General features: G+C 37.0%; 1 protein-coding gene across 2 annotated transcripts in view; it reads left to right on the top strand.

The window, feature by feature from the left end:
- The window catches only part of LOC150106497 (uncharacterized), a 553,742-nt gene that overhangs the window by 339,547 nt on the left and 197,908 nt on the right, over positions 1-16,287 (top strand). For both annotated transcript variants that reach the window (XM_090393159.1, XM_090393158.1), the window contains one exon: positions 8,226-8,306. In XM_090393159.1, coding sequence (XP_090249285.1) covers positions 8,226-8,306 — 81 coding nt within the window. The remainder of the gene's footprint in view (positions 1-8,225; positions 8,307-16,287) is intronic.

Genomic DNA, 16,287 nt, shown 5'->3' with positions numbered 1-16,287 from the left:
CGAGGTCTGGAGAGTCATTTTGCTTGTTATCGTAGAATTTATGCTGATAAGAAAAAAACTAAAACTGTTCAAACGACTCCTTTCTTTTAGGCTTGCACGGTGATCCGAATGCATTTTTGGAAATTATGGAGACAACTACCGTGTTTGAATAAAAACTTTAGTTTAATATTACTAAAATTTTACAATTCGACGTTTCGACCTTTATGTCAAGGTCATCTTCTGGAGCGTACAAATATACACAAGAAACAAGCTATACTACAATCATACTGGTTCGTTAAAGACACTGACTAACAGCTACCACAATTGTTGGCCTGACCTCTGGTGAAAAAAAATAAAAAATAAATAAAAATAAAAATAAAAAAATAAAAAAAGAAATAAATAAAAAATTAAAATAATAAATAAATAAAAATAAAAAATAAAAAAATAAAAAATAAAAAAATTAATAATAATAATAAAAAAATTATACATCAACGCTAGAGTCCTATTATTTGTGTTGTCTACTATATGCATATATTAACATCATTCCATCCAGTTGGAGTGGAATGGTTTCTAATACTAGCGGATTGGCTAGAGTCCTGACTTATGTTGAATCTTTCATATTAGTCAGGACTCTAGTCAATCCGCTAGTATTAGAAACCATTCCACTCCAACTGGATGGAATGATGTTAATATATGCATATAGTAGACAACACAAATAATAGGACTCTAGCGTTGATGTATAATTTTTTTATTATTATTATTAATTTTATTTTTTATTTTTTTTATTTTTTATTTTTATTTATTTTTTATTTTATTTTTTTATTTTTTTTATTTTTTTTTAATTTTAATTTTTATTTTTTTTTCACCAGAGGTCAGGCCAACAATTGTGGTAGCGGTGTTAGTCAGTGTCTTTAATGAACCAGTATGATTGTAGTATAGCTTGTTTCTTGTGTATATTTGTACACTCCAGAAGATGACCTTGACATAAAGGTCGAAACGTCGAATTGTAAAATTTTAGTAATATTAAACTAAAGTTTTTATTCAAACACGGTAGTTGTCTCCATAATTTCCAAAAATGTGTTCAAACGACTCTTGATAACTTCTTTTGATAAAAAAACTATTGCAGTAAATAATGTAGGTACAAGTATTCATTAAGCATTTACTTTGCATTCATTTTTTATCTTTCCTAAAAGAGTACCATATAAAATGAATTATTAATACAGTAATCAATCATGGATGAATTGTAATTTTTACCGTTGATTATTAGATTTGATGAACGTGATTTTGATATATGCGGTAACATCGAGGGATTAATTAACCACGTCAATTGAGGGATACCTGTATACAGTTGGGTCTCTTTTTATGCGGTAGATACGTTCAGCAGAAAACCGCATATAAAAACCCACACAAAAAAGACCTAACTTACATTGAAAAATTAGGGATACGTTCCATACTTTTCTAAAACTGCATAAAACTGAAGCAATGAATTAAAATAAACCTAAAATCGCATAAAAAGTTATAAAAATTCAGGAAAATAAGAATGCCTAATTTTGTTTTAAAGCTTTATTCATTTAATTTTATTGAAAAGTAACAATTTTTTTTTTTTTTTTTTTTTACATTTTGTCATCAGAATTATCATCGCTATTAGACAATATTCGGCAACATTTGTGAACTGGTGCGAAATCACTTTCATCACCAGAAGAGAGAGCATCAGCGCATCAGATCTGTATGGTAAAGGCAATGGTTCTTCACAAACGGAATTAGCTTCACCCTTGTTCTGTGCGGATTTTTTCTTCTGATAATGTAATCAGTGATTAAACTTTGAGATGATTATTTTGCTAGTTTTTTATACAACTCGCGATATGCAGACATACGGTTCTTCAGCTCACGTTGGAATTTAAAGGTTCAGTCAGAATTTGTGTCATTAACAAGAAAATGATTTTCCAATTTATTGCCCAGTTCTCGAATTATATTTGCAGTGAGGGGGACAGGTTTTTTCTTCCACTTCACTATCATTTTCTGGATCTTCGACGATATCTAAAGTTAATCGATATCCAATAATATCATCATCACTTAAGGCATTATCCACAAGCAATTCGTCTACATCATTCTGGCTAAATGTATCAAAACCTTCTCCACCAATTTCCTGCCAAAGTAATGATTTCAGCTGATGATGTAGATGTTTGTATGGTTGCACTGTTTGCAACATATCCAGGCCAAGCTGCTTTCCAGCAGGCATTTAAAGTTTGTGGTCTTATTTCAACGATAGCAGATGCAACATGATTTTGGCAGTCCAAAATAGAAAATTTTTTCCAAACATCAGTTACTGTTAATGATTCATTTTCTAGTTTATCCAATATAAATTGAAAAGTGTGCTTAACGTAATATTTTTTAAAAATAGCAATTATGCCTTGATCTAATGGCTGAATAATGCTTGTTGTATTGGGTGGAAAAAACACTACCTGCACATTTGGATGTTCTAAATGCGGATAACTTGGTGCATTGTCAACAATTAATAAAGCTTTAAAATCGAGAGCTTTTTACTTCATATATGTTTCCACTTCTGGTACAAAGCAATTATTGAACCATTCAGTAAATACAGCAGTTGTTACCCAGGCCTTTGTATTAGCCATCCAATATATTGGTAGCTGTTTTAGATCTTTGCCTTTCAGAGCACATGGTCTTAGCGATCGATTTACTAGGAGGGGTTTCAACATTCGATTTCCTAATGCATTGCTACAAAGTAACAACGTTACTCAATCTTTACTTGCTTTAAACCCACTTGCTTTTTTTTTTTTTCTCAGACTATGCGATGTAAGTTCGACTAGGTATTTTCTTCCAAAACAATCCTGTTTCGTCAGCATTAAACACTTGATCAGGACAATATTCACCATCTTCAATAATTTTTGCTAACCTCTCTTGAAAATTTTTGGCTGCTGCTTCATCTGCTGCTGCAACCTCACCTGTAATCTTCAAGTTATGAAGTGCATTCCTTTTTAAAAACCTGGTTAACCATCCTTTGCTAGCCAAAAATTCTTTATCAGCCTGGGAAGCAGAAGTAGACGGCTCCAATTGCTTCATCTGTTCATAAAACCGAAGAGCTTTTTGTTTAATTAAATAACCACTTATAAGAATTCTTCTTTGAGTTAATTCTTCAATTCAAATTACGAGCACTCATTCCATTTTTTCTAATAAAGCATCTCTTGAGTACGATGATAATTTGGCACTTTGTTTTGTGTCAAAAATGGCAGATTTTCTTTTTGCAACTTCATTCTTTTTAATTGCTCTTATAGTAGATTCACCTAAATTAAAATGTTTACCAATCGCCGTGGAATCCCTCTCCTTTTGCTAAGCGATCTAAAATTGCAATTTTCATTTCCAAAGAAATGCAATTTCTTTGGTGCTTTTTTTTCCCCATTGGGCCAAATTAAATCTTTAAAATAAAAATTAGCAAAATTTAGACTTTCGATAATGAAAAGACAAACACTTACTCACATGCAAAATTAAACTTCACAGACATTCACTGCTTACACATTACTCATGTAATGCCAGAATGTGCTGCAGCACGCTGTTCATTATGTACAGCGGTACATAAGTATTGAAGTTATGCACCTCATGACTTCAAATCCGCATGAAAAAGATAGGCATGAAAAGAGACCTGAGTGTAGTTGGATGATGAATAGAATCTTTAAGTGTCTTCCCCCCTCTCCCCCAAGATTAAATCCTGAGTGCATCACTGCTGTATGGCAGCATCGTGGTTTTGTGAAAGATAGGTTTTGAGTAATTTGCTCAATGAAACAATTTCTGCACTGCAAAATTCAACATTTTGCATTTAATATTAAAACTACAATCCTTCCTATTTGTCCAGGCTAAAAATCTATTCAAATCTTCCTGAAAGGAATTAAAATTGGCAATGTTCCTTCTAATTCTGCCCAGTATTATAATTGAAAATCTCCAGTCAGTCCACATGAAATTTCATGAACAAATAATCTAAAGAGCAGGGGCCCAAAAACAGAACCCTGGGGCACACCACTGATTACCTTCTTTTTTTTTTTTTTAGTTGCTGCTCATATACACAACTTGCTGGTATTGTTTATAGAGCCAGTCCTCCAATTCATCTAATCCATATACTATCCATTCCTATCCTCTGGAGCTTGTACACAAACCTATCCTGAGGTCATCTATCAAATGCTTTTGCAAAGTCCAAGAATATCACTGCACACAATCTTCCTTATCCAACACACTTGTTACCTTCACATAAAATACAACTAGTTAAAACAAGACCTGCTCTTTATGAACCCATGCTGACCATTTTAAAGAATCCTATGTCCATGAACCTGTCCTGTATTCTATTCCTAACCAATCTCTCCAATATCTTGACTACAACTACAGATTTACAGACTGGTCTACAGGAAACTTCATCCTAGAATTATGCTGGAGAGTGGTACCATTTTGCCTTCTTTCCACTCCTTAGGAACTTTTCCCATCAATAAACAACCAGCTCAAGGACATAGCTAATGTGTTTGTGCATTTCTTTAAAATATGTGGCAATGTCATCCATTCCCACTATCTTATTAACATTTAACAGAATAAACATCAGATACACTTCTGATTCTTTCTCCATTATTTCTCCTAATATTTGGCTCTCTTCTGCTTGTCGCTAAGTAACATTTACACCAGCGTGATATGCATCAATAAAATGCTTATTAAATAACTCCACTACTATAAATATCCACAAATATCACTAGAACATAATTATTCTTTCTCTTGATTGCCATATAGTGGGAGAATTTCCTTGGATTACTCTTGCCTCTTTGGACAATCTGTTCTCATACTGCCATTTTTCTTTCTTTACCATGCTTGTCATCTTTCTAGCTTACACTTTATACTCCCTGTACATCAGATTGCCACTGACTGTCTTTTATCTCCTCCACAACACCTCCTTTCCCTATACTGCTGGATTGATTTCTGTGTTAATCCATTTTGCTCCTACTGTGTTTATTTGCTTAACTGTAGGAATGCAGTTATACTTTGCTTGTCATATACTGCCTTTACTAATGAACTTGAGTTTTCTAGTCATTCACACTATTTGACTCACTGCCTCAAAAGGAAGCCATTACAGTCATGCATCACTCTGTGAGAAAAATCTAGCTCCCACTCCTTTCTTTTCACATTCATTTCCAACTTCCAAGGATGTCCTCTTGTCCCCCTGCACCTTCTATAAAATGAAAAATTCCATTTATATGTCCCTTTCAGAAGTTTCTAGGTATATATATTCCTAAAAGGAAAGTCACTAGTGGAGTTCCTTGGGGGTCTGTTTTAGGGCCATTACTGTTTAACTTGTATATTAATGATATTGGTGAAGATTTGGATGAGATGTTCAGTTGTTTTGAGATGATGCAAAGTTGGAACGAACCATGAAGAGTAATGAAGATGTTGTGGCCTTACAAGAAGACTTGAATAAATTGAGTGATTGGGCACAGAAATGGGGATGTGAGTTCAATGTTGCAAAATGTAAGGTTTTAAAATTTGGAAAACAAAGATGGGATGCAGAATTTATGCTTGGTGAGGATATATTGTTGGAGTTGGAAGAAATAAGAGATCTGGGGGTGATAGTGGAAAAGGATCTGAAATTTAGGAGACACATAGCCAAAATTGTGAAGACAACACAAAGGCTTCTGGGAATGATGCAGAGGACACTGACGTGTAGAAGTAGGGAGATTCTTGTTCCGTTGTATAAGGCTTTGATTAGGCCACACATGACTATTGTGCCCAGATTTGGTCACCTGGTTTTCAGAAGGATGAAGATATGTTGGAAAGGATCCAAAGGTGACTAAGGTAGTTTCTGACCTCTGGAATGTAGAGTATGAGGAAAGATTGAGAAGATGTAATTTGCAGAGTCTGGTGGACAGGAGGAAGAGGGGAGATATGATAGAGACCTACAAGTTGGTAAGGGGTTGTTATAGGATCAATGCTGGAGAAGTTCTACAGAAAATAGTGGGAGATCGGGGGAGAACCAGAGGTCATCCCTGGAAATCGTATAAAGAGGGTGTGAGTAGGGGAGTGAGAGGCAGGTTTTTTTCGTGCAGAGTTGTAAATGATTGGAATGCCTTGCCTGAGAGTGTAGAGTGTGATGTCCACAAGGAGTTCGAATGTGTTCAAGGCATGGTATGATGAGCTGTGCATGTGTGCGTGTGATAAAAGGCCCTTCCAGATGACTCCATGAGGTCTTGGGGTAATAATAATAATAATATATCATATCATTTCTCTTTGTCATATCTGCCAATACCTGCAATCCACAAATTCTCAATCTGTACTTATAATCTACATTCTATAATCCCAGTATCATCTTAGCATCTTCCTTTGTACTGTATCTGCATCACCTTGACCAGATCGGATCTGGTCTGGATTATTGTTTGCAGATTTGCAGACCAGATCATCATAGTAGTCTAGTTCAGATAATGCCTCATAAGATTTAAAATGACTTTCCTTTTATTTCCAAGTCGGTTTCTTACTGCACTGATATTATCACTTGGATTATATTTGTAATGTTTGCTATATGACTCATGAAATTTAGCTCTCTATCTATCAGAACAAGATTCTTAGCTGGTCACTTTCTTCTGGAATGATCTATGTGAACATTGAAGATTTCATTACATCATAACACATAAATTTTCATTTACAAACATTTGAGCTGGTGTTAATTTTCACTTGAAAATTAACTACAATTGACTACAATTCCAGCCTGTTCATATCATTTTGCTTGTGCAGTATATCAACCATATCTCTAATTACACTGCTGTTGGTTGCATCATAAGCAGACAGCTTCGTATCTCCCATCAAATCACTCCCAGCATCATTAATTTAATGTATAAATTGAATAACATTGGACCAAGAACCGATTCCTGGGATACGCTCCTAGCCATCTTAATTCTTGCAAACTTGTCTGCCTTGTCAATTTCTATCAGTCCAGTTCCATCACTGCAGTATACAGCTTATAATATTTTCATCCCAAATTTCATGACCTTAAAATTTGTCACATTAAACTGATAGCTGTTATCCTCTGCTCACATTATTTCTCAGATTAAATCGTCCTATAGTATTTCTACATCCTCTGTTAAGTGCTGCTCTCCCTAGGTTTGCATCGTCTGCAAAAAAACTGGCTATTTTTCCTCAGATTATATAGCTTTATTCAAGGGGAAATACCATTAATGTACAAATTAAATAGCAACATGTATAAAGTTTTTTACTTTGGGTATATATTATGATAAAGATACCAAGCAATTTTATAAGCTAGGTTTTTTTAATCCTTTTTCCCAAGTAAGCAAATAGACAAGTAAGTCAAGTTTGCAGCTGCACATAGTGCATGAGTTGCCTAGTGTTACACTACGTGCAGCTGCAAACTTGACTTACTTGTCTGTTTGCTTACTTGGGAAAAAGGATTAAAAAAACCTAGCTTATAAAATTGCTTGGTATCTTTAACATAAATAGCAACAACCCAATACATATAGAAAGGCTTAGATGTTATTATTCATAATAATGTTTCATGGTATAAACAGCACCAAGAGAGGAAAAAACATTTATTAAACTCGCTAATATTTCATTGGTTTTCTACCCAGCATCATCAGAGCACAATTATAACTGTGACACAGCACTGAACTAAGTAACTGCAGAAAATAATTCAAATTGTAACTGAAAACATAAGTAATGTCTGTACATGGTGCCTTATATATGGATCAGATAACCATAAAGTTAATTTAGTGAAGTCAGGCTATCAAGTCTTGAAATGATAGTCTCCCAGTTCTTTGGTAAATTAATGCTACCATACTTGTTAATGTTGGGAGAGTACTTTGTAGCTGATGCTGATTCTAAAAATAGTCTCTCAGATATGTCTATTGTGGTTGAGTTTAAGAGAAGGTATGACAGCTGGTGTAGGTGATGTGAGACATCCCTTGATAAGTCCTTGACTCCCCAGAGAGTCTGATGATAGTAATAATAATAATTAATACAAAATATAACTTCTTACTGAATAAAGATTATTTTCATGACTTGAGTGGGATACATAAAATTGTAACTGAACAAGTAGGTGCACTCATGAGCCAGAATGTTGCCCACCTGGCCTGTTATTATTATTAATATGTTATTATTATTATTATTATTATTATTAATATATTATTATTTATTAATAATTTTTTTTATTAAAACAAAGCTGATTTGCTTGTTGTCCTTCACATTATTTTATGCAGGAGAGCCTACATGATAGTAATTCTCTTGGTTTGCCTCTGGAATATGAACAGTGTAGACAAAAACTAGAAGAAGTAAGAATTGTAAGTGTATTTAACTGTTAGAGCATAAAAATATATTTGATAATACTAGTCTTAAGTAGAAATATATTTATTTATATAATTTATTTATATAATATATAAATTTTTATAATTTATATTATTTATTTATATGAAATACTTACACACACACACACACACTGCTTGGAAAGAAGTCAATGTACACCTGCATAGTCAATTACATGTGATCTTGTATATACCTGGATATTATGTGAATAAATGTTAGTCATTAGGTGATCTGATTAGTGTCTTAGAGGGCATGTTATCTAAGAATATTGGCAAAATGGTTAGAAAGAGACTTAACACATGGGATCATCACTGTTTCTCTCTTTCAAGTTCTGGGAATAAAATGGCCCTTGGAGAGTATGTTAGCAATTGAGATATAGCTGTTGTTTGCCTTTTTTTGTACTTATCTTCCTCCTTTTCAACTGTATGCAAGCCATACTGTTTTTATCATTTTTTTTACATGGAATAGTGGTGGAAGATGACATGCATTATTTTCCTGTTTATTGGCACTATTATTATTATTAACAAACTTCCATGGAGTTAAGTCTCAATCAGTTAGACTAACTTCCAGCAATGAATCTCTCATGTTAACTCATTAAAATATTCACACTCTTAGCATTCTTATTATTTTATTATTATTATTTTTTTTTTTTATTATTATTTCCCAAGACCTCATGGAGTCAAAGACTCATCCGGAAGATCCTTTTATCACACACACATCTCATCACACTGTGCCTTAAACACACTCAAACTCCTAGCAGACACCACACTCTTAGGCAAGGCATTCCAATCATTCACAACTCTGCACGAAAAAACCTGCCTCTCACTCAGTTACTCACACCCTCTTTATACGATTTCCAGGGATGACCTCTGGTTCTCCCCTGATCTCCCACTATTCTCTGTAGAACTTCTCAACATTGATCTTATAACAACCCCTTACCAACTTGTAGGTCTCTATCATATCTCCCCTCTTCCTTCTCTCCACCAGACTCTGCAAATTACATCTTCTCAATCTTTCCTCATACTCAACATTCCAGAGGTCAGAGACTACCTTAGTCAGTCGCCTTTGGACCCTTTCTAACATATCTTCATCCTTCTGAAAACCAGGTGACCAAATCTGGGCACATAGTCCATGTGTGGCCTAATCAAAGCCTTATACAATGGAACAAGAATCTCCCTACTTCTACACGTCAGTGTCCTCTGCATCATTCCCAGAAGCATTTGTGTTGTGTTCACAATTTTGGCTATGTGTCTCCTAAATTTCAGATCCTTATCCACTTTCAGATCTCTTATTTCTTATCTCTTATATCTTCATCCTTCTGAAAACCAGGTGACCAAATCTGGGCACAATAGTCCATTTGTGGCCTAATCAAAGCCTTATACAATGGAACAAGAATCTCCCTACTTCTACACGTCAGTGTCCTCTGCATCATTCCCAGAAGCATTTGTGTTGTCTTCACAATTTTGGCTATGTGTCTCTTAAATTTCAGATCCTTATCCACTTTCAGATCTTTTATTTCTTCCAACTCGAACAATATATCCTCACCAAGGATAAATTCTGCATCCCATCTTTGTTTTCCAAATTTTAAAACCTTACATTTTGCAACATTGACCTCACATCCCCATTTGCTTGCCCAATCACTCAATTTATTCAAGTCTTCTTGCAAGGCCACAACATCTTCACTACTCTTTATGGTTCATCCCAACTTTGCATCATCTGCAAACAACTGAATATCTCCATCCAAATCTTCGCCAATATCATTAATATACAAGTTAAACAGTAATGGCCCTAAAACATACCCCTGAGGTACTCCACTAGTGACTTTCCTTTTCCTGGATATCGCACTCCCATACACAACTTGTTGATACCTATCAGATTGCCAGTCTCCAATCCAATGCACTAATCTAATATCCAACTCCATCTGCTCCAGCTTGACAGTCAACTTATCATGAGGTACTCATGATAAGTTGATCAAAAGCTTTTGCGAAATCCAAGGAAGCAGTAACTTTATTGTAATAAGTAAGCAGATTACTAAAACATGACTTCCCTTTAGCAAATCCATGCTGTCCCTCAATGATTATACCATTGTTGTCAACCCAACTCTGGATCCCAGTTCTCACAAGATTCCCCAACAACTTAACCACAACACCTGACATAGAGATAGGCCTATAGTTTGATGCTTGAGTTCGATCACCTCCATTATGAAGTGGCACAATCTTGCCCTCCTTCCACTCTTAAGGAACTTGACCAAGTGCAAGACTCGTATTAAAAAAATATGTCAAGGTAGGTATCATCTCTCTAGCACATTCCTTCAGAATATGCAGTGATATATTATCACGTCCCACAGCCTTAGTTACATCTAGTTTACTCAACTCCCCAAACACCTCTTGCTCACTTACAGTCAGTCTCTCCTCCCCGTCATCTACTGCTCTCAATCTCTCCATGAAGTCACATTCACAAGATTGAAAGATCTTTATGAACTGCTCATTAAGTATCTCCACCACACATTCTGCAACAGCTGTCTTTATACCATTTCCTCCAATCAATGTCATCCTTCCATAATCATTCTTTCTTTTGCTGGCTACATATCGAAAGAACTCCCTAGAATTCTTTTTGGCTTCAATAGCTAACTGCTGTTCATACCTCTTTTTAGCTACTCTCACCAACCAAGTCACCCTCCCTGCCTGGTCTTTGTAGACCTCATGAAATTGGTTACTTCCACTTCTCTTATGCTGCCTCCACGATGCCCTTTTTCTCTGTATCGCATGCTTAATTTCTTTATTCATCCATCTCACACCTACCTTATTTAACCTTCTCACCCTTGGAATACATTTAGACATTGCATATACTAAATAGTTTTTGAAAATCCCCCAAGCTGCATTGATCTCTTTTCCAGCTAACTCCTCATTCCATGCTACACCCGCAAGCTGTCTCCTGAGCTCTTCATAATCACCCCCCCCCCCTTGTAGTTCCACAAAAACCTTTTTTCACAGGGGTCCTTGCACTGCTGGCAACCACCCAGGTAATCACCTCATGGTCACTTTCACCAATTGGTGGATGATTTGACACCTCATTTATAATTACATCCTCTGATGAGATGACCAAATCCAAGACCCTTAATCCTCGTGTGCCCTCTGTTACATACTGTCTGAGGTAGTTATCTCTCAAAAACGCAAGAAACTCATTTTCTTTACTTCCAGTTGCTATCTCTTTATTCTAGTCTATATTGCCATAATTAAAATCAACCATAATGATCACCCTTTTCTTATTTGCTTGGCTTATTTGACTATACAGGGTGTCCCAAAATTCACGCAAGATTTAAATTTAGCGCCATTTGTGCGGTAAAGTGTTGCCAATGAGAAAAAAAAGACAGCTGACAGTTCAGGGTTATTAAAAATGGAGCGCTACATGAAAGAACAACGCATTTTCATTGTTGAGCAATATTTTAAAAATAATGAAGGTTTGGCAGCTACAGTTCGCAATTTTCGTACAAAATATGGTCGGAATAGTGATTGAACTCTGGCCATCCTTCAACAAGTCGTTCAACAGAAAACATCGAAGCAGTTCGTGAGAGTGTTGCTGAGAGTCCAGGAACATCAATTAGGCACCGTGGTCTTGAATTGGGCATTTCGAGAAGCTCTCTACAGTGTATTCTCACGAAAGATTTGCATCTTTATGCTTACAAAGTTCAATTGGCTCGAGAACTGAAGCCTACTGACCACACACAGCGAAGAGAGTTCGTTGAATGGATTATGGAACAACAAGAAGTGGATGCTTATTTTTCGAACAAAATCATCTTCACGATGAGGCTCATTTTCATTTTGATGGCTTTGTTAATCGACAAAATTGTCGCATTTGGGGTTTCAGAAAATCCACGAGTGATTGTTGAGAAACAAATGCATCCACAACGTGTCACTGTTTGGGGCGGATTTTGGGCTGGAGGCATCATCGGTCCATTCTTCTTTGAAAATGCAGCTGGTAAGGCAATAACAGTTAATGGTTCTCGCTATCGCGACATGATAATCCAGTTTTTTGTGCCTAAATTGTAAGATATGGATGTGGACGACATGTGGTTTCAACAAGATGGTGCCACATGCCATACAGCCTGAGAAACAATTCAATTACTGCATGAGTCATTTCCTGGTCGTGTAATTTCCCGTTTTGGTGATCAGAATTGGCTGCCGTTGGACTTTTTTCTTTGGGGTTTTTTGAAGTCTAAGGTTTATGCCAACAAGCCCACAACCACCCACGCCTCGAAGGAGGAAATTGAGCGCTGTATCAATGAAATTCAGCCACATTTATGCAAAACGGTCATGGAAAATTTTGACAAAAGATTGCTATGTGCCAGCAAAGCCGTGGAGGCCATTTACCCGATATGCTATTCCATGCATAACGCTATACTGTATACTTTATGAATCGATAAGAAATTACAATTTTTAATTAAAAACCTGTGTTTTCTATCAAAATTACTTCTTGCGTGAATTTTGGGATGCCCTATACATTTCACTATCACCACCACCATCCACGTTATTACCTGGTCTATAACAACATCCCACCAAGTATTTGATTCCCACAAGTATATATTTGAATATGGCGCCAATGCGACGTAAGATAATGGCATCAAAAATACGACGCCATTGTTCAAAAACTGTAGTGTGAGAGAGTTTGTCCGGTGTGATGTGTGTGGAATGTATGCATTCCCGAATGAGTCTGGAGTATGGGTTGAAAGTGATAGTGGTGGGAGAATGTGTAGAAAGTGTATGCAAAGTGAGGAGTCGAAGTATGTGTCAGGTTGTGAGACAGTTATGGTTGAAGAAAGCCAGAATGCGAGTGAAAATAGTGGCTCGATAGGGAATTGCGGTGTACAAGATGGCAATGTGAGCGGTGATCTAAGAAAGAGTGAGAGCAATTATACAGAAAGAGAAAATGGTTTGAATGATAAAAAAAATGAGGAATTATTTGTAGGAAGTGAGATCGCTAGGCTGCGCGCAGTGATACAAGATCTGCAGCGGCAATTAGAGCACCTGCAAAACTCTTTCCAGAGTGATTCGGCTAACGGAAATAAACAGCGTGGGCGAGTTTCCGAAATGAAGGAGAGAGTATTGTATGGTGACTCGTTATTAAGAGGAGTAATAGATGGGAGTGTAACTAAATCGTACTTGCCGGGTGCGAAATTTAAGGATGTAAGTGAGAGCATTAGAGTGCAAAAACAGAGGGTGAAAGAAATAACAATTGTGGCTGGTACGAATGAATTGAAAGGTGATAAATTTTTTATGAGAGAGGACTTGAAAGTATTGTTAAAGGTAGCGAAAGAAAAGAGTGACAGAGTTAGAATGGTGAGTCTGTTACCGCGGTATGACAGAGAGGAGTTTAGAAGGAGGGCCATAATCACAAATGATATTATGCGCAGGTTATACGGACGGTGTGGTGTGGAATTTGTGGACGTGTGGAATGAGTTTGATGGGCGAAAGGACTTATACAAGATGGATGGACTGCATTTGAATGGACTTGGTGTGCGGAGACTGGAAAAAGTGTTGCTGAATGAAGTGAAAATGGATGTGCAGAACCAGGGAAACTAGAACTACCAAGGAGGGGAGGAAGTGGATATCCAGACATCAGTGAGACAGTTGAGTGTAAAAATGTATATAATGTACCTGAGCCAGCAATAAGGACAAAAAATGGGAATGGGATATTTAGAATAACGTATCAAGATAGGGGTGGGACAAAGGGAACACTGCAATTCATGTATACTAATGCCAGGAGTATTAGGAACAAGAAGGAAGAATTTTTGGCCTTGATTGGCTCTTCCTGGCCACAGGTTATTGGCATTAGTGAAACATGGCTGACGGAAGATGATATAGTTAGTGGGATAGAATGTGTAGGTTATAGTATGTTTAGGAGGGACAGAGAGAATAAAATTGGGGGAGGGGTGTTGTTGATGATAGCTGATGAACTGCAGCCAAGGAGAATTGAAGTATTGCAGGATAGTGAAAGGAGCTCATTTGAGGCTATTTGGTGTGAGATTGATACTGGCAGAATAAAATATACAGTTGGGTGCTGCTATAGACCAGGTGATGGAATAGATGGTGGAGATGGTATGCATAAACAAATTGATGAAATGAGTGGAAGGAGGGTAATTATTATGGGGGATTTCAACTATGGTAACATTGATTGGAAGGAGGAGAGGACACATGTGAGGAAGGAAATGGATTTTATTCAATTATTAAGGGATAACTATCTGAAACAGCATGTAATTGAAAATACTAGGGGTGTGAGAGTGCTTGACCTGGTAATAGTATCTGAGAATTTGACTGTAATGAATATGACCATGTTGCCACCTATTGGTGAGAGTGATCATAAGGTCTTGACCTGGGAGGTGGCTGAAGGTGTGAAATTTGTGATTAAGACAGGGTATATGTGGAATTACTGTGCTGGCAAGTATCACAAGCTTAGGAGATTGCTTGGATCAGTGCCATGGCATGTGCAACTGCAAGGGCTGGACGTCGATAGAGCATGGGAAGTGATCAAAGAGCATTTACAGGAGGTTATGGCTGATTGTATACCTAAGGTCCGAATAGTGAAACAAGGAGGGGTTAAATGGATGAATAACACCATTAAGCTTGAGCTGCAAAAAAAGAAACAACTATGGAGGGAATTTAAAGAAAGGGGTGAACTGCAGGCACACGAACAGTATAAAGTACAGGCTAGAAGGGTAACGAGTGTGGTAAAAACAGCAAAACCCGATTATGAAAGGAAACTAGCTATGCAAGCAAAAGAGAATCCCAAACAGTTCTTTCAATATGCTGCAAGCAAGAAAAAAACTGTACATGGCAAAATGATTTTAAGGAATGACAATGGTAAAGAGTTCATTGAACCAGTCGATATAGTGGAGTTACTGAGCGCGCACTTTGCAAAAGTATATCATCCAGGTGGTGACGTTGAAAAAATGAAGGAATCATTAGTTTATATGGGAATTGTGATGAATGAAGTGGAGGTGAATAGTCTATTACAGAACCTTAATGTGAATACATCTGTGGGATTGGATGGTATACCGGCACGGGTCTTGCATGAAGCGGCTAATGAATTATCAGTGCCCTTGACCATGTTGTTTAATCTGAGTCTCAGGTCTGGCTTAGTCCCGAAGGCGTGGAAAGAGGGGATAATAGTTCCACTGCATAAAGGAGGATCCAAGACTATGGTTGCAAATTACCGACCGATCAGCATATCAGGAGTAGTTGTCAAGGTCTTGGAGAAAGTAGTCAAGGGAAAAATACAGGAATGGATTGATGAAAATGAGATACTGTACAGAGGACAGCATGGCTTTGTGAAGGGTAGATCATGCCTCAGTAACTTGCTCAAGTTTTATAACAAGGTGAACAAGGCTGAACTGGATAAGGGAAATGGGTTTACAGTGATACTGCTGGACCTGGCAAAGGCGTTTGACAGGATACCACATGGAATTCTAATCCGTAAACTACAACATATGGGAATGGATATAGGGTTGGTGAGATGGATAGCTGGGTGGTTGATGGAGAGATATCAAAGAGTAGTTTATTCAGGAGTAGAGTCCAAAAAACGGCCTGTGACTGGTGGTGTGCCACAGGGTTCTGTTCTTGGATCACTGCTGTTTAATCTGTTCATTAATGATATAGGGAATGGTCTAAGTGTGACAGTTCATTTGTTCGCTGATGATGCAAAGTTGGGTAGGGCGATAGTGAATGCAGAAGATGTCAAAGTCTTGCAAGATGACTTAGATAGATTGGAGTTCTGGACTAAGGAGAATGGATGTCAATTTAATGTGACAAAATGTAAGGTTATGCATTTCGGAGTGAAAAGATTAGCAGCAGTATACCACATTGGTGGAACTGTACTCCAAGAGATTGATGAGGCCAGGGACTTGGGAGTGTTGGTGGATAGGGAGATGAAGTTTAGGGGGCACATTGCGAAAGTAGCTAAATC

Source organism: Typopeltis vanoorti, chromosome 5, assembly GCF_054136105.1.
Source record: "Typopeltis vanoorti isolate ZY-2024b chromosome 5, IOZ_Tvanoo_1.0, whole genome shotgun sequence".
NCBI lineage: Eukaryota > Metazoa > Arthropoda > Arachnida > Uropygi > Thelyphonidae > Typopeltis > Typopeltis vanoorti.
Note: the sequence above shows the minus strand (reverse complement) of the source record. Positions and strands in the feature narration are given on the sequence as shown.